The sequence below is a fragment of the Ovis aries genome, chromosome 7, assembly GCF_016772045.2.
Source record: "Ovis aries strain OAR_USU_Benz2616 breed Rambouillet chromosome 7, ARS-UI_Ramb_v3.0, whole genome shotgun sequence".
In the NCBI taxonomy this organism is placed as follows: Eukaryota; Metazoa; Chordata; class Mammalia; order Artiodactyla; family Bovidae; genus Ovis; species Ovis aries.
In genome coordinates, this window is record NC_056060.1 from 84,140,883 (window position 1) to 84,168,486 (window position 27,604).

The 27,604-nt window shown below is 36.1% G+C and overlaps 1 protein-coding gene across 3 annotated transcripts in view; it reads left to right on the plus strand.

Moving 5' to 3' along the window:
* YLPM1 (YLP motif containing 1) overlaps window positions 1-25,931 on the plus strand; it is a 62,857-nt gene extending 36,926 nt beyond the window's left edge. For 2 of the 3 annotated variants that reach the window (XM_004010791.6, XM_060418671.1), the window contains 15 exons: window positions 2,950-3,370; window positions 3,483-3,575; window positions 3,800-3,995; window positions 4,435-4,553; window positions 5,203-5,357; window positions 8,378-8,440; window positions 8,720-8,839; window positions 9,069-9,245; window positions 9,332-9,415; window positions 9,523-9,606; window positions 11,790-11,870; window positions 15,060-15,111; window positions 20,351-20,481; window positions 25,003-25,185; window positions 25,512-25,931. In XM_004010791.6, the coding sequence (XP_004010840.2) occupies window positions 2,950-3,370; window positions 3,483-3,575; window positions 3,800-3,995; window positions 4,435-4,553; window positions 5,203-5,357; window positions 8,378-8,440; window positions 8,720-8,839; window positions 9,069-9,245; window positions 9,332-9,415; window positions 9,523-9,606; window positions 11,790-11,870; window positions 15,060-15,111; window positions 20,351-20,481; window positions 25,003-25,149 (1,923 nt within the window). In that variant the 3' untranslated portion in view covers window positions 25,150-25,185; window positions 25,512-25,931. Of the gene's footprint in view, window positions 1-2,949; window positions 3,371-3,482; window positions 3,576-3,799; window positions 3,996-4,434; window positions 4,554-5,202; window positions 5,358-8,377; window positions 8,441-8,719; window positions 8,840-9,068; window positions 9,246-9,331; window positions 9,416-9,522; window positions 9,607-11,789; window positions 11,871-15,059; window positions 15,112-20,350; window positions 20,482-25,002; window positions 25,186-25,511 lie in introns of those variants that run through there. The other variant, XM_042252779.2, reaches the window with a different exon arrangement.
* Window positions 25,932-27,604: the final 1,673 nt, after the last annotated feature.

Genomic DNA, 27,604 nt, shown 5'->3' on the forward strand with positions numbered 1-27,604 from the left:
TTTCTTGTCTGTCTTGCCTTCTATCTTATTTTGCCTGTTCTTCATAAGGATAGGAACTATGTCTTTTATCTTTGTATTTCTTAGCAAACAGTAGAAGCTCTAGATTATAAATCCACATTTCTGCTTTATTTACTTGATAAATCATAAACATTTTAATGTTTTGCTACATGCTTTATATTTTTGATGCATAACAGCTTATTAAAACTATTCTGTTAGACCTTTGTTTCTAATCTTTTATTAATGCAGTGGTAATGAATGTGTTTGTATCAAATTCATAATAGTTTCAGTATTTTTTTTATTGAAGTAGAGTTGGTTTACAATGTTGTGTTAATTTCTGCTGTATAGCAAAGTGATTCATATATATATGTATGTCTGTATGTGTATATACATGTGTACACATACATGCATGCCTTTTAAAACGTGTTGCGGTTTGTCTCAGGATATTGACTGTGCTGTGCAGTAGTGCCTTGTTGTTTGCCCATTCCGTGTATAAGCTCACAGCTGCATTCTTTTTTTCTACAAACCACCATGCGTTATGCTTCAAATTCTCATTTTAGGTATCTTCTTAAAACTGCTTTTAAATTCCTAAAGTGGATCCTTTTAATGACTAAAGAGCAAGGACATTTTTAATGATTCCTGTAATGTAGCCAACAGCTCTCTAAAGCTATGTTGTAGCCTTGCAAACATCAGATACTTAATATTTTTGGTAGATTGAATAGTTTAATAAAATGTTACAATATGTTTGGTAGTTTTGATAATTAGTGAACATGAATATTTTCCAGTATTTGTTAATTACATTTCTGGTAAAAAAAAAAAATCCTATTTTTTTAAATCTATTTGACTCTTCAGGTTTTTCTTATGAATTTATGGTATAGATATTAATCCTTTCTAATGTAAATACTGTAGGGGTGTTTTGCTTTTCACAAATGTGCTGCTATCACTGGGTACTATAAAGAATACACTTTTTACTTATAGTCCAAAGAGTTCCTAAGATATGCACAACACGTCTGGACGGCTGTGCTTCAGATACAGTAGCTTTGTCATACAAAGGCATTTTCTAACACAGTTTAAAGTGCCATAATCTAAAATTTATCTTTAGGTAGTAGTCATTTGTCTTTAACTCTAGCCTGTATTGGCCTCTTGTTAAATAATATTCCTAACATATTAGCCAAAATGTAATTTTGCTACTCAGAAAGTTTGTTTTTAAAGCCCAGCCTGTGTATGAGTAAATATGTAAGTAATGTGCATTATTGACTCCCTGGTGGTGCAGAGGTTAAAGCGTCTGCCTGCAATATGAGATACTGGGTTTGATCCCTGGGTTGGGAAGATCCCCTGGAGAACGAAATGGCAACCCACTCCAGTATTTTTGCCTGGAGAATCCCATGGATGGAGGAGCTTGGTGGGCTACAGTCCACGGGTCGAAAAGAGTTGGACACGACTGAGTGACTTCACTTTCACTTTCACTTTCAAGGCCTGAAGTAACCATCAGTGTGTCTGTCAATAGAACAAACAAGGCAGAAACATAGAAATAAATGGATAAAGAGTATTCAAGTCAGAGATTACTTGCAAAGATTAAAATAAAATTTGACAATTGGGTTTCAGTATTAAGTAGATAGGACCTATCTGCCCAGAGATTCTACTGTTTCCATAATACACATTTCAGTTGACATCCGGTGCTTGTCAGAGAGAATACTCAATGTCCGTTTGGTTTCTTTGTTTTGTCATCTCCCGTCACTGATGTCGTGTGTTGCTACAGACAGCTGTTGTCAACCAGATGAACTGGATAGAAGTGAGGGAGCCAGCTAGAATTTGTTTCTCTCACTGGAAGTTCACCATTTTTGTGGAGGAGATAGGTCACTAGAGTGGAGAGAGAGTTTATAGCAGAGATTCTTTTTTTTTTTTTTTTAATTTTAAAATCTTTAATTCTTACATGCGTTCCTAAACATGAACCCCCTCCCACCTCCCTCCCCATAACATCTCTCTGGGTCATCCCCATGCACCAGCCCCAAGAGCAGAGATTCTTAAATGAAGTGGTGAACGTGAGAATTACACATGGAGGTTTTGTTTTGTTTGTTTTACATGGAGGTTTTGTTTTGTTTGTTTTAAACCAATGCCAGAACCTCTCTCACAGAAATTTAGTAGGTTTGAGGTCAGCCAATTCAAATTGACTACCACCCTAAATTTTCTGGAAGAAGAAAAAGAGGGTGGTTCATTCCAGAGGGAGGGAGGAGGTAATAGTTTTGAGGACAGTTTTTTTTTTCTTCCCTTTTTTAAACCAACCTAATTGAGGTATAATTTACATACATCTAATTTGTCCATTTTTAAGTGTGTAATTCAGTGATATTTAGTAAATTTACTAAGTTGTGCAGCCATCACCATAATCCAGTTGTATAACATTTTCATCACCCCAGTAAGATCCCTTGTGCTAGTCTGCAGTTAATCCTCGTTCCTACCCCAGGTCCCAGGCAACAGCTAGTCTACATTTTCCAAAATGGCTGCACCATTTTACATTCTAACTGTAAGTCCTAAGAGTCTTTGTGTTTCTTTACATCCTCGACATCGTTTGTTATTGCCAGTTTTATCAATTATAGCCATTCTATTGGGTATGAAATCTTACTTTATTGTGGTTTTAATTTGCATTTCTCTAATAACTAATGATGTTAAGCATATTTTCATGGGTGTATTGGCCATTTATACATCTTCTTTGGAAAAATGTATGCAAATCTTATGGCCATATTTTTTGATTGTCTTTTAAAAGATTTTTATATTCTCAATACAAGTCCTTTATCAGATATGTGATTTGTATATGTTGTCTCCCTGATGGTGTATTTTAAAGTACAGAAAGTTTTGAAGTTTGAATAACTTCAATGGAGTGAGAACCAGATTTCTACTGATACGTGAACATATGATGGTATGCTCACTCATTAAGCCATTTACCCTGTTCTCCAGCCTCCAGGGTCCTACAGACCACCACCTCCTATGGGTAAGCCACCAGGTTCAATTGTAAGACCTCCTGCTCCACCAGCAAGATCATCTGTTCCTGTGACCAGGCCACCTATCCCAATACCGCCACCACCACCCCCTCCTCCTCCACCACCACCTCCTCCTCCAGTGATAAAGCCACAAACTTCAGCTGTGGAACAAGAACGCTGGGATGAAGATTCTTTCTATGGCCTCTGGGATACCAATGATGAGCAGGGACTGAATTCAGAATTTAAATCTGAACCTGCAGCAATTCCATCTGCTCCAGTGTTACCACCCCCACCTGTTCACCCTTCCATCCCTCCTCCTGGCCCAATGCCTATGGGTATGCCACCCATGTCCAAACCACCACCAGTGCAGCAGACTGTTGATTATGGCCATGGCCGAGGTAGGTAAAAATGGCAAACTTGTATTTAGGATTCTAGAGGAATTGTTCGCTTCAACTTTGGCTTCCTTAAGCTACACTCTTACGGTGTTTTATCCTTATTTTTGTTTACCAGACATATCCACTAATAAAGTTGAACAGATACCCTATGGAGAAAGAATAACTCTGCGTCCAGATCCACTACCTGAAAGATCAACTTTTGAAACAGGTAGAGGTCCCAGGGAGATAAGTATTTTTAAACCTTTTCGGACCCATTTATCATATGATTTTCCTTTTGGTAAGATTATCTGGGCCTCCCTTTAATATAGCTAAAGGATTCATAAGTTGAATTTAGGGCAGCAATTTATACTAGTTCTAAAATTAGATTTGTATTTTTCTGCTTTTATTTCAGGAGAAAAGGGATGTAGTTCTTAACTTTAATTGTTTTTGCAGAGCATGCAGGCCAACGAGATCGTTATGATAGAGACAGAGATCGTGAGCCTTATTTTGATCGTCAAAGCAATGTCATGGCAGATCATCGAGATTTCAAAAGGGATCGGGAGACGCACAGAGATCGAGACCGGGATCGTGGTGTTATTGACTATGACCGGGATCGATTTGACAGAGATCGCCGACCTAGAGATGATAGGTATGCCATGAAAACTATCTTTGCTGCGTGTGCAAATTACCATACACTTAAGTTCAGCAAAAGTCAGTGTAGTTAAGGGAAGTTTAGTAAATGATGTATTTTTCTCATGCATGTGTGTATATAATTTGGAGAAGGAAGAGTACCAATTTTTAGGAGACTCGATTCTTGAGTTTTGCAAGCTTGAATTTCAGAGAGTTAAATGGGAGATGGAGAAAGGAAAGAGTATTGTCAACAGAGTTGTAATCATTGCTTAGTTAATAGGCAGACAATTAATTTTTGCTATTTGTGAGCTCTGTGGATGTGTGTATGCAAGGCAGATCTAAATGGAAAAGGAAAATAAAAATATAAATATTGATTATGAATGGTAACTACCCATAGAGAAAATCGGGGATATAATGGTTTTTTTATTTACCAAAGCACTTCCTGTTAAACTTTCTAGGACTCAGTCATATCGAGACAAAAAAGACCATTCCTCATCCAGAAGAGGAGGGTTTGATAGGCCTTCCTATGATCGAAAGTCTGACCGACCAGCCTATGAAGGACCATCCATGTTTGGAGGTAGATTAGTACCTTACTAACTATAAAGATGCTGAGAATTGAAAACTACAGGAGATGCTTTTGATTGTAGCTGTGGGTTCAAACTTTCAGAGTGAAATATACTCACAGATTTCTCAGAGATGGCAACATCGTCACCAAAAAGAGTCATATGAAATAAAATGTAAATTGCCTTTTTTACATTATTAAAGAAATTTTGGAAGACAGAAATAAAATCATTTATAATCCCACCACCTACCTACCATACCACAGCCATTGCAATTTTATATATTTCCTCGCATTCTTTCTTCACATACATATTAATGAAGTTGTAGACAAAGTCTGCATACAGTTTCTTTATTGTGCTTGTTCTCACTGATACTATACTGTATACACTTTTCTATATGTAAATCTATTATATTAATGGCTTTATGATAGTTCATCAGTGAATAAGATATAAGACTCATTTTTGAACACTTAGATTGCTTTTAGTTTTTCACTGTTATAAATTAGACTTAAACTAGAAATTATACCTGTTTATGTGAATAAGTTTTCCTAAGCTGGACTCGTCCTCATATATATTAACATATATATATTAGGAGGAGTGGAGAGCATTAAAATGTTAAATAATTACTATATAAATAGTAATCTTGTTCATCCTCTGGCATTCTAGGAGAACGAAGAAGTTACCCAGAGGAGCGAATGCCCCTGCCAGCTCCTTCAATAAGCCACCAGCCACCTCCAGCTCCACGGGTTGAGAAGAAACCTGAATCTAAGAATGTGGATGATATTTTGAAACCACCTGGCCGAGAGAGCAGACCTGAGAGGGTGAGTCCTGTGTGGTTGACTAGTTTTATTGCAAATCAGAAGCTGATAAGAGATCTTTTTAGTATCCTGAACAGAATTTCTGTACTTTTCCATGACATGGTAGTTTTATTTTTTTTTTAACTTATTTTATTGGAGTATAGTTGATATGCAAGGTTGTGTTAATTTCTTCTGTATAGCAAAATGATTCAGTTACATGTATAGATATATATTTTCATATGCTTTTCCATTATGGTTTAATCACAGGATATTGAACATAGTCCTCTGTGCTATACAGTAGGTAGGACCTTAGTGTTATCTAGTCTGTATATAATAGTTTGCATCTGCTAATCTCAAACTTCAGTCTATCCTCCCCCATTCCCCACCTTGGCAACCACAGTTCTGTTCTCTATGTATGTGTGTCTGTTTCTGTGCTGTAGATAAATTCATTTGTGTCATATTTTTGATTCCACACATAAGTCATATAATAATGGTATTTGTCTTTCTATTTCTGACTTACTTCACTTAGTAATAATCTCTAGGTCCATCCTAGAGATGGTCCATCTCTAGGTCCATCTAGGCATTATTTCATTCTTTTTTATAGCTGAGTAGTGTTGTGTTGTATGTGTGTATCTTCTTTATCCATTCATTCATCAGTGAACATTTAGGTTGTCTCCATGTGTGACATAGTATTAATATCAGATTCAGGGCATCTTGCCATCTCCAAATCATCATTTCTCATAAACTGCCTACCCTTTAGAATCTAAGAAATTGGAGCTTAATTGCTTGGCAAAAAGAAAGTGTTGACTATTCCCTAATTAAACCTTTTTTTTAAAGTGTTAAATTATAGAAAATAAGAAGAACTCAATTAATTGCACTTTGAAGAAGGGGAAAGAGGATTTGGTCTCATGGCATGTGGAATTTAAAAGGAAGAATTAGGAGAATTTGATTAGTTTAGACTTACTTTCCTGGTGACCTCCATATATATATATATATACATTCTTACATTTTCCCTGTATTGCAAAATAATTAGATTCCATTTAAATAAACTGATACTGGGATTTCTATCAGAGGTTTGACCCCATGTATGTATGTATGTCACTGTTTTAAAGTCTGTTTCATCTGTTATTGGTATAGTTACTCCAGCTTTCCTGTGGTTGCTGCTACCTTTTTCCATCCTTTTAATTTCAATCTATTTGTGTCTTTCAGTCTGAGACATGTTCCTTCTAGACAGCGTATAGTTTAGATCATGTTTTTTAGCAGTCTGATAATTTTTGCTTCTTAATTGGATTGCTTAAATCCATTCATGTGTAATGTTGTTATTGATGTAGATGGCTCAAGTGCCCCGTGGTTAGAATTCAGTGCTTTTGACTGCTGTGGCGCAGGTTCAGTCCCTGGTTGGGGAAATGAGGTCCTGTAAGCCACACAGCAGGGCCATCAAGAAAAAAGAGATATGGATGGCTTAATTCCATTCCTGGCTTGCTCAGCTGTATTGAAATACAGTTGGTTTTTGTATATTGATTGTATATTGCTCCACACTGCTGAACTCATTTATTGGTTCTAATAGACTTTTAGTGGATTCCTTGGAAGTTTTCCTGTATGTGAGATGATATCACCTTGCAGATGGAGATAGTTTTACTTCTTACTTTTCAGTCTGGATGCCTCTTTTCTTTTCTTGCCTAGTTGTTCAGTGTTGAATCGATGTGGTGGGAGTGGGCATCCTTGTTTTATTCCTGAACTTAGAAAGAAAACTTTCAGTCTTTCACCATTAAGTACTATGCCAGCTGTGCATTTTCGTTTGATGTCCTTTATCGAGTTAAGGAGGTTCGCTTTCATTTCTAATTTGGTAAATGTTCTTATCAGGAAAGGATGTTGGATTTTGTTAAACGCTTTCTCTGCATTGAGATTTTTTTGTTTTTTATTGTATTGATATAATGTATTATTACATTAACAGATTTTAGATATTAATTGGTATCTCTGGGATAAATCCTACTTGGTCATGTTGTTTAATTCTTTTTATATGTAGCTGGATTCAATTTGGTAATACTTTGTTGTGAAGTTTTATATCCATATTCATAAGAGATACCAAATTTTCTTGTGATGTCTTCGTCTGGTTTTGGTATCAGACTATATGCTGGTTTGAAATACTGGCCTCATAAAATAAATTGGGAATTGTTCTTTCTTATTCTTTTTTTTTTTTTCTGAAAGTGTTTTTGAAGAGTTGGTAATTTTCTTTAAATGTTTGTTGGAATTCAGTGAGGAACCTGGGTGTTTCTTGTTGGCAGTTTTTTGACTGCTAATTATGTCTCTTCACTTGTCATAAGTTTGTTCAGGTTATCTATTCTTCTTGAAACCATTTCAGTAGCTTGTGTCTCTCTTAAGAATATGTCCATTTTTTCTGAGTTATCTAGTTTGTTGGTATGCAGTTTCATAGTAGTCCTTTATAACCCTTTTAAAATTTGTGTAAGGTTGGCACTCATGTCCTCTCTTTTTTTCTGATTCTAGTAATTTGAATCCTATCTCTTTTTTCTTAGTTTAGCTAAAAGTTTGTCAATTTTGTTGCTCTTTTCAGAGAACCACCTTTTGGTTCCATTGATTTTTCTTTAATTTTCTGTTCTCTATTTTAATAACCTCTGCTCTAATGTTATTTCCTTCCTTCTTGCTTTACGTTTAGTTTGTTAGTACTAAACGTTTGTTAGTACATTTAGTTTGTTCTTCCATTTTCTTATGTTGTGTCTTCATTTTTATTAATCTCAAAGTATTTTCTGATTTTTGTTTTTATTTCTTCTTTGATCTATTGGTTATTTAAGAGTATGGTGTTTCATTTTTACATTTTCCCAAACTTTTAAATTTCTTTCCATTGTGGCCAGGGATATGCTTCGTATAATTCCTGTCCTCTCAAATGTGTTAAGGTTTATTTCATGGCCTATGGTATGGTCTCTCCTGGAGAATATTAGGTCGTTGTTAACTCTAAGATCAATTCATTGTGGGGAAAAAAAAAAAAAAACCTAAGTGATTTTTTTTTTTCTTTAATTGTGTTTCAGATTGTTGTTATAATGAGAGGATTGCCAGGCAGTGGAAAGACACATGTTGCAAAACTTATTCGAGTGAGTATGGAAAAGTGAAAGCATCACTTGCTTTTGTTAGCCTTTTGCCTTCTTAACAAGCAACGTGATGTTGATACAGGTATTTCCTGTTTGATCCACTCTAGTTGGCCCAGGTGGGTGCTGTCTCATTTTGATCTGCTGAGGCAGATACTTTTGCCCCAGCTTGATTTGAAACCACAAGAAGATTGTGTGGTATTTAGCCATAATAAAAAACTTTGTGCACATTTATGAATTTATTCCATAAATTCTCTTTAACTTTCTTGAATATCTGATACTTAGGATAAGGAGGTAGAATTCGGAGGACCTGCACCCAGAGTTCTAAGCCTGGATGACTACTTTATCACTGAAGTAGAAAAAGAAGAAAAAGATCCAGATTCTGGAAAGAAAGTGAAAAAGAAGGTATGCTATATTCCTCTCAGATTACATCCTAATTCATAAATAGTGTTGAAAGCATGTTCAGAGAGAAATAATTGACTTTTTTGAACACAAACTTCAGTGCTCAGGTGTGAAGGAAAAGACTACACCTGAGAAAGAAGGAAAGTTATCTTTATCCAAATGGTAACTAGGGAAGAGATGTAAGGTGATTCCTGCTTTTGCTAACTCTGTATCTCTTTTGTGGGGATCTTAGGTAATGGAATATGAATATGAAGCTGAGATGGAGGAAACCTACCGTACCAGCATGTTCAAAACTTTCAAAAAGACTCTGGATGATGGCTTTTTCCCTTTCATCATCCTGGATGCCATCAATGACAGAGTTAGACATTTTGACCAGTTTTGGAGTGCAGCAAAAACCAAGGGATTTGAGGTAAAGATTTAAAGAACTTTAGAGTATTTCGTGTTATCATGTAAGTCTTGCATTTGTTTGCTTAATCAATATTCGTTTCTTCTTAGGTGTATTTGGCTGAAATGAGTGCAGATAACCAGACTTGTGGCAAGAGGAATATTCACGGACGAAAGCTTAAAGAAATAAATAAGGTGATTATTATTATTTTTTAAGAAAACATAGAGGGCATAGCATGGTCTCCTGGTCTTTCCTTAAGTAGCTTCCAGAGATAACTTGAGCTCCTGAATCTCTCAATTAGATGGCTGATCACTGGGAAGCTGCACCTCGTCATATGATGCGTCTGGACATTCGTTCTTTGTTGCAAGATGCCGCTATTGAAGAGGTGAGTGTCCTTTGGCTTGAAAGCAGTGCAGAAGCCACCTTTTTCTCCACTATTTTTACTTTGAAAAAATTTTAAATTACAGAAAAGCTGCATGATTAGTATAAGAACACCTGCATGACTTTCATTGAGATTCACTGATTGTTAATATCTTGTCACATTTTTCTCTATTAGATTTCTTGTTTCTTCTTCTTGTTACTGTTAGTACTATTCCTATTACTATGAAACCATTTGAGAATAAAAATGCAGACCTCATAAACCCTTTATCCCCTAAGTATTTCAGAAGATACCTCCCAAGAGCAAGGGCATTCTCTTACAGAAGTAGAAATCTCAGTTATCAAATTCAAGAAATTTAACATTTGATAAGATCCCATATTAGGTAATATAAATTTCCTAAATTCTTTCATGTACAGTCCATATTCATATTTCACCAGTTGTTTCTGTAACGTGCTTTATAGCAGTTTCTTAAAATCCAGGATCCAGTCCTTTAATAGAAAAAATGGTTTCTGAGCTATGTCACTGTCATGAAAGACAAAGAAATCTTGAAGCATATTGGTCAGTTAACTGTTTTGTTAGCTCCCATCATTGTGGGTTGTCATGATTAGCTTTAGGTTAAATGTTAGCAGGAATGCTACATAAGTGACATGTTCTTAGTGCATCATATCAGGAGTCATATGATGTCAACTTATTTTATTATTGTTGATTAAAATGTTGATCACTTGGTTTTGGTGATATCCTCAAAGTTTTCTACATTTTTCTCTTTGTAATAAGTGATCTGTAGGGAGATACTTTGAAACTGTTAATATCCTGTTCCCTGACAGATTCTCATAGATTGATAATTCTTATCTAAATCAATTATTTGTTTGGTAGAAATAAATCTTTATCATGGAAAAGGTGCGATCTTTCTCTTTTAATCAGTTATATACCTCTGCTTTATTTGACTTCTTCCTGTGATTGAGAGTTATCGATACTCAGTGTTTCCACTGTGTTTTTATGTGTTTTTGCCTCCTTTGCCACTCGTCAACCCGTTTCCTTTTGGCTCCTGTGCCAGCCATTCTCTAGAGACTCTCACCAGAGAGTTCCATGACAAGGAACAATTCTCACTTCTCCTGTTGCATAATTTGCAGCCACATGTGACTGTGTCCACCTTCTTGAAGACGTTTTTTCCTCAGCTTCTGTGAGTCTGTCCTCTCCTGATTCTCTTCTTGCGTCTCAGGTCATGATGCAGGTCTCCTCTCCTGGCTTCTCTTGCTACCCAGTCTTTAAATGTTGGAATTCTTAAGGGCTGTATCCCAGGCTCTGCTTTCAGTCTGCACATTCTGTGTAGAGAGTCTTTCTGGTACCTTGAATTGCCTCTTATATGCCCTTAATATTAAATTGTAAAGCTTGGAATGAATTTTATCAATATGTTAACAGTAATTATATCTGAGCGGAGAGGTTGTGGGTGAGTTTTACAATTCTGCTATCATTTTTCAATTTTGTACCAAAAGATATGTATTACTATTAACCTTAAAATACCTCAAACTCAGCCTATTCAATGTGTAATTCATCCAAACCTGTTCCTCTTCTAATAATCTCTTATTTAGTAACAAGACCCATCAATCACTTAGTTGCTGAAACCCTGACTCTTTTATTCTCCATTATTTTTGACTCCCTTTATACCGCTGTTTGACTCTATCCCTTCACCATGTAGTCAGTCTATACAGTCTATAAATTTTGTCAGTTTCATCTTATAAATACTTCTGTAGTCTATCTACTCTCTATTTGCATTGCTGCTATTCTGGGCCAAGCTCTCATCCTGACTTCTTACTATACCCTTTCTTACATTTTGAGATTTGAATTATACATGTTTTACGTGATTGAAAAAATACTTGCTAAAGGTTTTCAAAAGAAATCCTAGTAATCTATAGCCATTCAAAACAGATAACCATCAACTTAGATCATTATATTCAACTTCACAGGGAATTATACAGATAGATACCCCAGGAAAATGAAAGGCAGGAATATCATCTTGTCTGTCAGTTCTGTTTCAAAGTTTAGGGTATTAGAAATTTCTTAGTATGTAACAGCGAGTCTGTGCATCTTGCTCTGGGCAACTGTGCTCATTTCAGATCTCAGTGAGGGACTCAACATTTTCCTGAATGTTAACTCAGCCTATTTTATGTGTGATTATTGTGGTGGTGTAGGTGGAGATGGAAGATTTTGATGCAAATATTGAAGAACAGAAGGATGAAAAGAAAGATGCAGAGGAAGAGGAAAGCGAACTGGTAGGAGACAGAACAACCACTTTGAACAAAGTGTCTCTTTATTAAAATTCTTAAGGGTTTAAATTCATCTCTGTGGTCAGATTACTATTGTTGATATACACCTTAATGGTAAAAGTTTCCAGAATCATCTTCACGGAGACTTTTGGATACTTTTTATTTTTACCCCGACCAAAGGAAAAGAACCCTCTACTGTGTTAACAAGAAAATTTTAAGAATGCTAAGAAACGTACCCTTGTATTCACTCAACTATTTGTGGGTGGCTCTAGGGGAATATGCTTTTTAAGAAAATCAGTTACATATGAAAGAGCATTTTTACATTCCAGCAAATACATGGTACAACCTATCTAACTTACGCATAATTGTCTCTTCTTTGCTATAAGAGCTCATAACTGAGTTTCTATAAACTGAGGCAGAAGAACTGATTGAATGAGGAGGCAGAGGGTTGCCACTGACTCCCGGATTTGTTCTTCTGCATTTTATCCTATTAAGTGATGGTGAAAATGATTTGACTGTGTAGGCAATGCATTTTGCTTAGGCTAATTAAAGGCTTACGTAAGTGTGAATTCAGAGTTCCCGTGTACCTACTGTAAATGCTTTTGATCACACCTCTGTTGTGATGTCTGCCTTACCCTGTCATTCAAGAGTATGTGACTTCCAGACTTATGTTATTTTCAGTGTTTGCTAATGCGGTACAGAGATTAGCAATGCCTTGAAATAGTGTTGCTTTTTTAATTCGAAATATTATTTGTTTTATTTAATACTTCAGCCCTTGCTAAAGTTGCTTTTCATATTCTGAAAATGTACAAAGTGAGAACCCTGATTCCTCCCCCTAGAGAATACATGCTAAGAAGTGGTTTCATCGCCCCATGTGTGTTATAGAGGACTCTGGATAGAAACTGTGTGTTTGCATAGAGATGGTGTCAACCTCTACATTCCTAGATTTCGTATGTGGATTAAAAAATAAGCTTTAAAGTTAATGGCATTTGAGTCTCAGTATGTTTTTTTTTTCCTTTAAACAAAGTCTTTTTATTTAATTAGATTGTCTTTTAACATACATGATCTAAGGTGTAGGTAGGAAATTCACTTAAAGGTCCACGCTGTCCTGGAATATGGCTAATGACAAGTTTAGTTACCTGCAGCGTGCATACTAGAAAGCCATCATATGAGAAACCTATAATGCCAGCTCTCTGAAACTCTGTCTTCCTTTGTAGAGATTTCAGTTCAGGATATGGTTCATAACATCTGGCTTACTTAGGTGTAGGTCAAAACTTGGAACTTTTAATTGAATGTACCATTATTTTTTAAAGTGAAACACACTGTAATACAATATTTTTTCACCAGAAACATGGCATTGAAACTTTAGAACTCTACCCTGCTGAACTATCTCTTTTATTTCCAAGTAACCTAATGTTCCATAGAGTGAGAAGATGATTTTAAGTTTTAAGGAAGAAAAGGGTAGTTCCAGCAGGGAGAGCTTAACATACTCATTTTACTTAACCTTTATGTAATAAAACTTCTCTTAACCTTTTTTCAAAATGCAGAATCCAGATCTCCTATTGTTGGGTTCTATTCCAGGAGTAAAAGATTCTTGGAAAATTTTAATAAAAGGGTTAAGAGCAAGTCTCCTGTCATTCAGACCATTTTAATGGAATCTTCACTCAACTTTATGTTTTCTGCTCTGTACTGATTACTACAGCTGTGTGAAATCCATACTTTTCTTGGTCAAGAGACTCCTTTGGGGGGATCATTGGTATGATATTTTGTCTTCTTTAATGCCTCAGTGGACCTTGTAGATATGACTCAGAATTTTAAAATATATTATTCTAGTGACACTTAAGGTTTTTAGATGATTTTTGAGATATAACAGTACAGATTCCATCAGTACCAAACTTTTAGCACCATCACTTCAACCTTTGTCTTCATTTGTTATTGAAAATGTATTTGGAAAAGATAATATAATTTATAATCTGAACTACTAGCTGATTAGTTGAAGTTGAATTATTAGTTTGGCTTAAAGACTACAAATGTATAAAACCTGTTGGATTTCCTGGAAGATTGATAATGCTCTAGTAAACTCTTACACAGAAGCTGTTGTCATGAACTGTTCAACATACTTTCCAACTTTACCTGTGTGTCAGTGTATTCTGTGAACTTCAGCATTCCCGACAGTAGAAAGATACATTAATTCTTAAAAGAAGATGCTGACACCTTTGATGAATCTGTCCTATATAATAAGTCCTAATATTAAAGTTCTGTATGTAAAGATCTAATAGAGAAGAACACAGTCCAAATGCAGTGAAACCTGTTTTACTTCAGTGAATTATATGGAAATTAATTATAAATCAGTGAATATTTGGAAAAGGCATACATTTGCTAGGCAAATAAACGGAAAGGTTTTACTGCATAGTTAAATAGGTACGTTGGGAAATTTGCAAATCTTTATAGGACTTTGAAATAAACCACTCAGTTATTTTACTAAATAAGCCATAAATTGCCTGTGGAGATTTCTGGTTTTTTATATAATAGAAAACGTGTAATTTTTAAAAAAACATCAGAAATAATAATCTAGCTTCCAGTTGATGAAAAAGTAATACTCTGAAATCGATTCAGTAAAATTAGTCTTTGTAAGATCTAACTGGTAAATGGATTGAATCATTTTAAAATGAGATTGAACTTAATAATTGTGTTCAGTGATACCCAGTTTCCTCCTTTCTTTTGAGTATCTAAAATTACACTGGAATACAAAGTAACTGTCTTGAAGAATACTCCTTGGACCTCATGGCTACTATCACTTGATAATAGCAATTGTATTTAGAAATAACTTGGCTAGTATGATAAGTTCTCTGCTATTCTGAATGATATTATTTAGCACAGTAACTACCATACATTCTTACTGTATTTGCTATACAGCTGTTTTTCAGACTACAGTTGTGTGTCCTGAACTGTAGTTGCCTCAGAGCGCCTCCATGATACTATTCTAAAGTGCCTGTCCTAAAATCTGGGTAGTGAAGTTCGTGAATTTGGTAATTCAGTTTCTTCAGAGATAATGAGACTGTTTTCCCTAAGGATATATTTATAAATAGTGGAAAGTGAATCCATTCCCAGTTGTAATGCTTTTCCAATTCAAAAGTGATATGCATGTATGTGTCTCTTTCTAACCCTTCGAGCTTCTCTCTGTGTACGATTTAGGGTTACATTCCGAAAAGCAAATGGGAGATGGACACATCTGAGGCAAAGCTAGGTGGGTATTTCCTTTTTCCTGTTTTTATATGTGATACCTGATGGTAATGGTCATAGATCTTTCTGCTGTAGGAAGAACAAATTCCCCCAAATCTCTGCTTAAACAAAGATTTTAGGCCTACCTTACTACCTCCTCAGTCTGTTTTGCTGACTTTCATTTTATATATTGTGACAGTAAATGCAAATATGTGATAAATTTAGTAATAAAATATTGTCACTTCTAAAATCCATTTATTTACATTAATCAGAAATGTCACTTCTAAAATCGATTCATTTATATAATCAGAAATGTTGGTGTAGATGAGATTTCTACCTTTATGAAAGAATATTTAACTGCAGTTCAAAATTGAAGTTGATTATGAATATTTTGGATAATAGTGATAGTAAAAATAAATATTGAAGTTTAAAAATTAATTAAAAAGCAGTTATTTTCTTTGTATAATAAAAATTTGTAAGTGGGGGAGGTAGATATATAATTTAGGTTTTTGAGGAGCCTGGCTTGTAAGTTTCTATTTAAATTTTCCTCCAGCTGGTCTTTAGTGCAGGTTACAAGGTAAATTGGTGAAAATTATTGTCTAAATAAAATATTCGAGTTGCTTAACGTGGGGTTCTTTGTCAAGTAGAAAATCACATATATCCAATGGATTTTCCACCAGTATTTCACGGTAATATTACAGAATTTTTTTTTAATCTCACCTAAAGAGAACCATTTAATATGTTGATTAAGATGTATTAGTAAATAATTTAAGCTGGTGATATAAGATTTTTTTAAAAGATGGACCATGCTACTGTATGAAGTATGACTGTTGGTCTCTGCATTTCTCTTCTGTAATTATGCTGTAACCCCCAGAGCTGAAGTAACCATAGAAACATACCTTAAATTTGTAGAACAAATTTGAATAATTTAGCTGCTTCACTGTTTGGTATATACTATCTGTGATTCTGACATCAGAGGGGTGCACTTTACACACAGTTGCATAGACTGTGCCTTTTATTGTGCCCAGTTGATCATGTGAGCCATTGATGTTGACCAGATCTAATGTTAAAAGATAATTCTGTAAACAGTAGTATTACCATATTGTTGGGATAGATGCTTTGTTGCAGTCTAGAATTTTTTTCTAGTGTACGGCATGTGAAAAATTTATGTGGTTATTGACATATTCTTCCATTCGTCCTTCCTCTGTGGGAAATCCATTTTAATAATAACCAACTATCTCCTTCCCTGAACTTTTAAAGCATTCAAAAGTGCCTAAATGCAATTAAGTATGTAGGAAAATGATAACAACAAATTAGTTTTAAATAATAATGCTGTAAATATGTTTATTTTAACATTAGTTTAAATCTGAAGTTCTGCACTTATAGAATAACCTATAAGACTGTAAAATCGTTTTCCTCTTTCTTGCTTTTCTAAGTAGTGATTATCTTTTGGGGCAAAGAGAAATGGTAATTAAAGAGATATGGGAATTATACAATATTTTAGCTAAGCGTATAATCTTTAAAAGGCCTTTGTAATATATTATCTAGGATAATGCTTTTTTTAACTTTTAACTTCTTACTTTCCTTTCTAATACCTAAAGAGAAAGGAAAATGTAATTTAGTTACGATGATTATCCAAGATAATATGACATTAATCTTGATATCACTTTCCAGAAAAAATTCTGGCCTGTCTGCTATTTGCTTCTCAGAAAATACATTTAATACAAATTCAGTCCATTTTAGGCTTTTTTATTTTTTTTTGGCTGTGAGGCGTGTGAGATCTTAGCCTCCTGACTAGGGATCAAATCTGCACTGCCTGTATTGGGAGGCCAAATCTCAACCACTGGACTGCCAGAGAAGTCCCACAGATGCAGTCCATTTTAAAGACAATGCCAGAAATAGAGTTGTTAAATAAACCATTTCAGTTAAAGGCACTGAAGATCGAGTAATGAATCTAGGAAGTAAGTTCTTAAATGGTTGCAGCTGGGTTTGTTTTTGTGACAGTGATGTTCCATATAATGACTCGCCTCTTGCACCACCTTGTTATCTTGAGAGCTAAATCATCTGTCGAGGAAGGAGTATGAGCCTTCCTGAAAGTACTTCTTTGATATTGGTCCACGGAGCCAATTGAGAAGAAGAAGAGCCTAAAGCACGGGCCTCTGTTCTTTTATGTCACCTTCCTTATCACAACAAATTCAATAGATTTGACTACCAGGTACAACTTTATTTTACCAACATTTCTTAAATATCTCTTGGTAACATAATTATGCTGGGTGGACACATATTGAGCTTTAGTGGTGGCATGTATTGAGCTAGACAAGCTGAATCTGTAACTGAGAAATTTTGACTTACAGATGAATTGGCCAATGAGAAAATATTCACTTACTTGTAATCTTTCAAGCAACTGTTAAATCTTAATGTTGAGTCTTGATCTGTGTTCATTAAGTAAGTATAGTATTCAGTTCAGCCTGTGTGTGTGTGTGTGTGTGTGTGTGTGTGTGTGTGTGTGTGTGTGTGTGTGTGTGTGTGTGTGTGTGTGTGTGTGTGTGTGTTAAAGTAGAAGCGGTGTAATTTTAGGAAAATTCACAACTAGCCTAAGTTGCATCGGGCTTGGCTGTCATGGAGTTGTTGAGGACTGTCTGTGACCCACTCTCGGTAGCACTTTGCTTCTTTTCCAGCTGGGACACAAGCACCCTAAGGCAAGGGTGGGTGTTACATGCCACATCAAATGCTAAGATTCAGCATTCAAGCTGCTTAAATTCCACTGACATGATTTTGGTTTCTCAAACAGTGAAAAACCAAAAGTATACTTGAGACTGTTGTCATCCTAATTTAGGTTTCTTCATATAGCTTACTTTTGCTTTTCTCATCTCAGTGTCATTTGTCTCTGTTTATGAGTTACTGTGTACTGGCCTTCTACATGTCAGGCAGTTACTGTATACTGGCCTTCTATATGTCAGGCAGTTTCATCTCTTCCCAGTTGGAATGTAATTATTATTTTGTATAGGCATGTAACCCTTGTGTGTTCATCATGAGCAAATTTTCAGAAATATCATTTATGTTTAGAAAACATAGATGTATCTAAAAAATTTTTTCTGTTGTGCTATATATAATATACTGTTTTGAAGATATGGTAAAATTCTGTGACCTGCAGAGTTGGATATTTAAACTTTCATCTTCATCTTCAAACTTCATCTTTTGAAATTCAAACCCCTGAAAATCATTAGTATGAGTGTATTGGATACCAGTCGTCTTCTGTAACTAACAAATACCCCCAGATTCCTCTTCCTTCATCTTATGCCATACATCTGTGTGTTTGAGTTTCCAGGATGCCATGTGGAGGAGGTATGAACCTTTCTTCAGCTCCAAGAAGGAAAGTTTAAACTTGTTGTGCACAATAAAATTTCAAATTAAACATTACAAACAAGGGTGTTCAGACTAGAAATGCATATGCTTCTGAACTTCCATGTTGCAAATGTGAAACTGCTGGTGTGTAACTCCTGTCATACACCCAGTGTATGAGGAAGAGTTCTTGTAGTTTTCACACTGTCCTTCTGTAATTGCTGCCTGACCATGTTCTATTCTTGGAATTGAAATATGAAATTTTCCTTTGAAGTATGTTAATGTTGAAGTTGATCTTACTAAGTTTGGAAATCCTTTGACGTTTATTCAATAAGTGTGTTGGAGCGGCTGATACTTTACACTATTCAACTGAGAACAGTTTTACTATTTGTGGGGCTTCATTGGTTTTTCTAATACCATATTCTATGTCCCTGTGCAATCAAGGTGTCACCTGTAAGATCTTGTGTAATATGGCCTGTCCTGTACATATAGGTTAGAGCCCCTTGGTACGGCATGTGATTTACAGAGGAGGTTAGAAGACTGTTTCTGTTGCACTCATCCATGTTAAAAATTTGCCAAAGTGATATGATAAAAATTTCTTGAGTTTTGTAAAGTGTTGTAGTTTGCCTTGCTGATTTTTCAATAATATTGCTTTTATAGGGGTGGGGCTTAGGAAATAAAAGCTTTGACAAGTATGCAAAATCTTACTGGTTTTTGAGATCTGTATGGTATGTACAATTAGTTGTGTGTGTAACTTTTACATTTGAAGCATAAACTCACCTTGCCTCCTGCTTCCATTGTACTTTTCTTTCACGTTCTGTCTGCCTTGTTGCCTAAAAGGTTTCTATTATATATACTTTTCACCATTTATAGAGTTAAATGGAGTGTGGTTATTATATGTTTCTGAAGTGTGTAGGTTTTCCTTTATTGAGCTACTTAATAATAGTGTGGTTTTATAACTGTAGATGATCCAAAAGTTTAGTGCTTCAGTGTAGCTTTTATAAATATATATATGTACATATATATGTGTGTGTATATATGTATATATATAACTCATAATATTTCACATGTAGAATTCAAGATCACAACTAACAACCAATAAAAAAAGACTATACACATTTCCATCATGTGTTCTTGAAGACACCTAAACTCATATCTCATAATTTCTGAATCAGCACTCCCTGTTAATTTAATTGATTAACGTTTGGGACCTTTGGAAAGCCTCTCAGATTGAGGATTCAGAAAGAAAATTCAGATCCAGCCACTTTGGCTGACTAGCCCTCAGCTTCAGAGTAGTCAGCAGCACTTTAAAGTATAACCGAAGAAAGTGGTGATTTGTATGATCGACTTACCTGTAAACATTAACTTACGGCAAATCCTGTCACAGTGGTCAAAATCCCAAGAAACTGTTCATCTAAAACTTTCCCAAATGTTAGCTTGGCTCATTAAGTTCTTGTACACCTGTTTTTCATATAATACGATATCGCACATGATTGCAGATCGAATGGGTGGTGTTAATGTTGTGTTAAAGAAACAAAAACAAAAAAGAATGGAAGAAATTGCTTTTGGAAGAACTCACCATTGCTTTTCATCAGAACATGAGAGCTGAAGTGTGATTTTAGGTGGGTGGGGAGGATAAGGAGGCCAGTAAACAAGTGTCTTCTCTTGCTGTGCCTGTATTTGTTACTTAAACCAGCATAGTAATGTAAAGGCTGCCGGTATGAACACCAGATAAAGAGTGGAAATTGCACAGAACTTGATACTATCTCAGCCAAGAAGAGAGTTTGGATCTGCAAATGGTGCTGCCCTCAGAAAGGCGGATGCGCCCTCCGGCGGTGTTCCAGCCTTCTTTGCCCTTGTGTGTGTGTCGTGTGCAAACCCACACTCCTCCTTAATGCTGCGGCTCTGTGTTTGTCCCTCAGACAAGCTGGATGGCTTGAGAACTGGCACAAAAAGGAAGCGTGACTGGGAGGCTATTGCCAGCAGAATGGAGGACTATCTTCAGCTCCCTGATGATTATGACACTCGTGCTTCTGAGCCTGGGAAGAAGAGGGTAAGAGACCATGAGTGATCACCAACAGTTAGAGGCCCGGGTAGACACCTGGTTTTAGAAAGTTAAAGTCAGATAAATATGAATGCTATTTTTTAAAGTGGTTTGGTTTATACTGCACCAGAGTCGGACATGACTTAAGTGACTTAGCAGCAGCAGCAGCAGCATCATTTACACATTTGCAAAAGAGACCTTACAAATTATCCAGTCAAAATGTACAAAAAACTTAAATAATGGAGAACAGAGCCTCACGTGGTTAGCACGTTATCAACCTTAAAGGAGTTTGGAATGGCTGCTTGTGCCATTTTGCCATGGAGCAAGAGAGTCAGGTGTGAAGTAGAGTATTGAAGAGAATCTGTGGGACTTCTTAATGGATCAGATGTAGAGGGTCCAGATGGATGGGATCAGTGGTGGCTTTTCAGGATTCTGGCCATAAGCATTCCATGTGTGTGGTGCCATTTACTGAGTTAGCGTAAAGTAGGGGAGACATATAAGTTTGAGAGTGAAAACTCAGAAGTTCAGCAAGGTGCCAGTGAAGTTAGAAGTGGTAACAAGACTCAGGACTCCAAAATTTAGAAGTTCAGATAGAGGTAACTGTTTTAAGAAGGAAAGAATAGTCCATTGTTAAATGATACAGAGAAGACAGGTAAACTGAGAAAAGAGAACTCAACCATTGAATTTGGCAACGTGGTGATTGTTGATGTTTGGTCAAAAAAAAAAGTCAAGCTTTCTTAGAGAGTTGAGGGGAGAAGCCAATTTCGAGCAGATTTGAAGAATAGGAAACGAGGAAGTGCAGAACAGCAAATGTAGATAAGTTTCTGAAGAAGCTTAGCTACGATAGGGAGCAAAATAATGAAGCCAAGATGTTGAATAGGTCTTCCACACAGATGGCAAATTCAATAAAAGTGATATTTGTATGTATCCTTTAAAACACAATAAAGTAAGAGGTGTAATATTGTACATGAGCCACATAAAGCTTTTCCAGCTAATCTGTCTTGATCTTTCTTTTAAGTATATACCGACCTCCCATTCTTTTTAATTTATTTTATTTTTGGCTGTACCGCACAGCAGTTTCCTGACCAGGGATTGAAACCTGGGCCCTTGGCAGTGAAAGCTCTGAGTCCTAACTACTGGACTGCCAGGGAATTCCTTACCCTTCTTTTTAAATGGCTGCCTAGTGTACCATCATTTGGTTGAATAATCAGTTATTTATCCATTTTCTTATCAGTGGATGCTTATGCTGTTTTCGTTTTATTGCTAATGTAATACTGTAGTGTAAGTTGCATGCGTTTGTCTTGGCAGCCTTTTGACAGTGTATCTCTAGGGTGTATTTTTAGCCTTAAAGCTGCAAACCCATAGAATATGATGTATCATTCTGAAAGCTATTATGAGATTGTTTTCCAAAAAGGTTGCACCTATTTATACACCCGCATGGAAGTAAATGCCTGTTTTTTTCACACTTGCACCAGCAGTGCTGTTACTGAACTTTTTAACTTGACAATCTGATAGGTGAAAAATGGTATCTCGTTTTGCATTTCGCCAAGTAAGAATGAAGTTGTTTATCATTTCTTTATCTTTACATATCATTTCTTTTTTATGAATTCCCTCAGTACTTGAATAGTAAAAGGATGTTTATTGTAAGAGAATGAAAAATGCCACTTCATTACAGTGAATACCATTACAGGGGACTCCAGGTTTCAAATAGTGCAGACAGTCCCTGGGCCTGCCCTTGTTTGTGTGTCTTGAGACCTAATTAGTGGCCTTCTGTGTCTGGGTGGCCTAGCTCTACCCAGGGACTACGTGTCTTAATATCTCTTATTGCAGTTTTAAGGTTGGGGCAACAGAAGCAGAAATAGCCCTTTCTTGGGAATAATAATTTGGTGTAACAGTGAATAATCTCAAGTGAGAAATATTTTTCTCTAGTTTATTTTTAGTTAGGTAACTATTACTCTCTTCAGTAGGGAGTGTGTAATCTCATATAATTTACTCTGTAAGCTGAGTGGACAGAAGCGTGAGCTGTACACATCCTAGTTCATTAAGTGGCTCCTCTTTTCACTCCTCTCCCTGTCTTCCTTCTTCATTTCAAATTGTTTTTAACATTCAAGCCATTTTCCAAAATCAACTTCTGAGCACAAGGAAATCCTGCAGGTAGCATGGAATGCAGGACTCATTACTCATTCCTTTCCTGGCGTTGTTTGATTTCTATAATCCAGCTTTTTATAAATATTGGGTAGATTCCTGGGATTAATTTACACTGAAACACAAAGGTAGTTCTGTAGAATTGATCATACTAGAGTTTTACCAACATGGCTAGGATTTAAAATATAATTTAAAAAATTTTTTTCCACTTGCTTAGTTTTGTATAAAATGACTTTAATTTGTGTTTCTTTGATAACTGTAGAAAAGTGAATATTTCCCTAGTTTTGTTTGAGAACTCAAACGTTTTAGAGATTTTTTGTGACAGTGGCTAAAATGTACACACATAAACTGAGTATTGGTCAAGAGTTTTCTTTATTATACCTTTTTTTCCCCCCCTTAACAGCTAAGGTAAATGGCAGAAAATTGAGATAAATGTCAATAAAAGTACCTCTCTAGGAAGGTTAGGAGGCACACTTGACATTTCCAAAGCCATTTCTAGTTGCAAGTCATTCTGCTCCTTACATTTTTTTGTAATCATTTCATTCCTTTCACAGAATTGTATATCTATATGGCAGGTCTGTGCAACTGCGGCCTCTTATATTTTCATTTCAGCTTTAAAATTTGGGGCATTTGTGCTGAAACATATTGCTTTTTTAAAAAATAACTGCTTTTCTCCTAATTCCATATTCTTTATTTTATCTGAGTTTTAAAGACTCAGAGTTTAAACTTCGGATGTAAAGCACTGATTGGTGTGTTTACCTCTGTTCTAAGGATGTGGGCTGTCTTCAGTCCGTTTCTTTGTTTGATGGCCATAGTTCATCTGTCTGTCCATCTATCCATTCTTCATCCCCCTTAACCATAGTCATCTTTTGCTAAAATGTGTACCCTTGATCCCAAGGAGAACTGAAGAGAGGGTGCATAAATTTATCAGAATAAATACATCAGCATTAATGGGCAGAAAGCCCAAAGATCTTGGTATTCAGATACCCACATTATAAGAATCAGGTGTTATCAGTTTTCCCCCATAGCTGTTACCTGTGTGTATTATCTTTAGCCAAGTGGTTGATAGAAGCAATTATCAGGGGAAGAAATAAAAAAGAAGCCAGTCCTTTGATTACCATTCCTATAGACAGTAATAGGGAGGGCCATTTTACTTCTCAGAGCAGTTACACTTTTCCAGGTACAGTGTGGATGAACGTGCTCTGGTTCCCTCTCCTTGTTATAGATCACAATCACAACAGATCACAAGCCATATTTAAAATACAGTCTCTGCAGACTTTGGTTCTAGGCAACTGCAAAGCACAGTTAAAAGTATTTTATCTTTTACAGGTTAAATCTGCTTATATTTTTAAAATTATTACTGTAATACATACAAATCCATATTTTAAAAATATCAGAATACCAATAGAAAATGTCCCTGATTCACATATTTGTAGGGATACTCTTGCCATTAATGATATCAACTGAGTCTGTCTCTTGGTCTCTTGATCTCATCAGTAAAAGTAATGATACCAGCTCCCTGTTTTCTAAGAATAAATTTCAAAAACTTTTATTATGTGGAGATGAGACTCAGTCTTTGATCTAGGATGTTTATGGTCTGTTAGGGAAGAGAGATCTGTCAGCGGATAATTGCAATATAATGTGAAAGTTCAAAACTAGACATGTCAAATCTGAAAGTAACTCCAGGGAATCAATGATTATTTGATTGGTAAAGGACAAGAGGGATAAAGCAGGGTTAATGCTAGGTGGATCAGGTTAGAGCAAAGATGTTTTCAGGAAGAGAGTCTAGTTTATGTAGGGTTACAAAGGTGGGAATGACCCAGTGTGCTCTGAGAGCTGAAAGTACTTTTGTAACTGGTGGGCTACAGTCCATAGGGTTGCAAAGAGTCAGACATAGATAGCGACTGAACACACATCTGTAAAGTGTCATAGGTACTGCCCAGAGATGCTGCAGGAGGACAGGGCCAGATCCAGAGGGACCTGTGCACTTGGATTTTATTCTGTAGGTTGGGCAAGGATTTAAAGTTGTGGCAGAGTGGACCAGAGGAAGTGAGAATGAAAGTAGGAAGACTAGGCAGAAGTTAGTGCTTTATTCTTTACTTCAGGTAAAAAATGAGGCTAGTGAACAGAAAAGGGGTGATGGGAGGTGGAGGGGACAGGGCTGAACTGTTCACGAGCTGGTGTGGCTAGGACTTGTGATTGACTAAAGCTTTCTTTCTGTAACTTAAGATGTATGACTGTCTTCAGTTCTCCAGTTAACTTCTAATTTTTTAAACCCCTGGCCTCAAATTAGTTATCCTACCCGTTGAACTATTCAGAAAGCTAAGAGACTCTTTGCATATTTATTTTTTTCTAAAGCCCAGCCTAACACTGTGTTCTTTTTAGGTGAGATGGGCAGACCTGGAAGAAAAGAAGGATGCAGATAGGAAAAGGGCCATAGGTTTTGTGGTCGGACAGACTGATTGGGAGAAGATCACAGATGAAAGTGGTCACCTGGCTGAAAAAGCCCTCAATCGAACCAAATATATATGAAACTTAGTTTTTGAATGGAGTCATTACTCCTCTAAGGTAAGGGTACACAGTCATATAAATAGCCTACTGTGTGTTGTTTTGAAGAGTTTGAGATAAAGAAGACAGCATGCTTTGCTAAAAATGCTTCTTTTCCTATATTATTTTCTGGTTCTAAGAGTAAGTATGTGCCAGTTGCCAGCATTTATAGTACAGGGTATGAGAAAAGGAAGCAATTTTCTGCAACCTGGCTTACTTATAAAAATATAAGACTTAGGATAAGCTTGAATTCTGTAGATTTGGGAAGGAGTGGCATGAGAGGCTGAGGGCTGCTGAATTTTCTGTCTGCTCCTTCCTGCCGTGACGGCCTTTTCTTTTCTTTGCAGGTGGTTCGCTTTGAGGTGATCTGAAGCCACGGCTTTGTGGAGCTTCGTTGTGTGTCCCCTTGCTGCCACGTTTCAGTTTTTGTTTTGTTTCTACTGCTTTAGTTTTTTAAAGTTCTCCAGTGCCCCCAAGAGGTATTAGAGTCTTGCTCTACTTGAACAAGACATTAATTTTTCTTTTTAACTGCTTTGGGGAGGGAGGGAGTGATAGCATAACTGCTGAAGCCAGGTGGAGATGTGCTGGAGGACTCCACCAGACAGTGTTTCCTCCTCTGTACAGTTGTCACAGACTATCTCTATCATCATTGCTTTGTGGCTGTTTCTGTTTTTTACTGTATGTAACTGGTAGCTGATTGTACTAGGATTAAAAAAAAAATAAACTTTCATGATAAAGCCATGAGATTCATGGGCTATACAGCATGAGCCCCTTTCTCTTGTTTTCTTAATTTTATTTTTATTGCTTTTTTAATATGGTGTGTTCTGATTACATGCTAGTTGAACATCTTAAAAACCTCGTTCGCATCTATGATTCCATAACGCATGTTGTAAACACAAGGCTCAGCAATGTTCACAACACTTATCTTTGTTTTATAGCTGATTTCTTTTCCTGTCTTTGTGTCTTGAAGACTAATAGAGACAGTTTCAAATATTTATCTGTTCCCTGGAGCACATCTGTTCTGTATCATGATGTTTTATTGTTGTGTTGGGTTTTTTTGATCCTTTCTTTGCTCTTCCCTGTTTTCTTTTCCTTCCTCTTCTTACTTTCTCCCTTCATGTTCTCTAATGTTTTGATTTTTCTCTAATCTGACTTTGACTCCTGGGTGGACAAAACTGATGTACTCTATGAAGCTTTGGAGCTTGTTGCCTGACTGCTGAACTTGAATTGTTGGTTTTTTAAGTCAAGATTGCAGGGCAGGAATATGGCAATGTAGAGCGCTCTGGCAGGCAGCCTTTAAGTCTGTCAAGTTTTCAGGTTCTTGCCAGATAGCTCGTTATTGGAAAGCATGGCCTTCTGCTTAAAATTTTATCTCTTGTGAATGGTACCAGGTGGAGCTTAGAAATTACATAGAGCTAAAACCCAAGTATCATTCCTGTTTAAAAACAGAAAAGGAGCTCCTTTCCCTTTTTCATTCTGCAAAGGAAAAAAAAATTTGTTTCCAGCATGAGAGAAGACTAAGAAGAGACTTCTTTCTCAAGCATCATTTCCACTATGTAATCTAACTCAGTAAGCTGCAAGTTTGTTTACAGAAGGCTTGAATATTTTGAAATGTTTACCTTTGTCTAAAAAACCAAAAAACCTTTTAGTTTTATTACCTACATTAAATGTTGTGTGAATAGAGATAATATTGCCATTAAATATTAATAGTATTTTGGGTTCAAGAACTTCAAAGCACTGAAGACTAGTGGGAAATTCTGATGAATCTCTATACTTTTTAATCTTTCCTACAATTTTGAATGTTTAACGTAAGAGGCTTTATGTTATTAACAAGTCAATATTGAATGTATAATTTGCTACACTAAGTAACTTCTGGTGTTTGTAGTATTTGAGTAACTACTTTGGTTGCTTAATGGCCGACGGAACATTTCTATGTAGTGATCTTTCTCAGCCACCTTTATTATGTTGAGTGAAGGTACGTCACAAGATGGTCAACAGAACTATTGTTTATACAAAGACCAACTTATTAATTATTGAATCTACCAAATGTCTGTTTTCAACAAAAACAAAATTTCTAGAATGTGCTCTTTAGGTCAGGAGGTAGGTATATATATATTCTTACAGAAGATGCTTTCCTTCAATTTCTTAACCTTTTTATGTTCTAACAGCATTCAGAATGCCAGTGAAATGAGAGGTGGTAATCACTCACGAATCACTTTAAATCTGTCATGTTTTTGCCTTGCAGCCATGGCTTTGTGTCTGCGATCTTACTCCAAGGGGTGGTAGGGAAAAGTGAACAGGGTCAGAAATAGCCTCTGCTGATTTTCAAAAGATACTGATTAATATTACTGTTAGGTGTTTAACATAGAATGTTTCCTGCTTTAGGAAATTGGTATAATATAACCCAGTGAATGGGATTAATAAGAGAAAGATCAGGCAC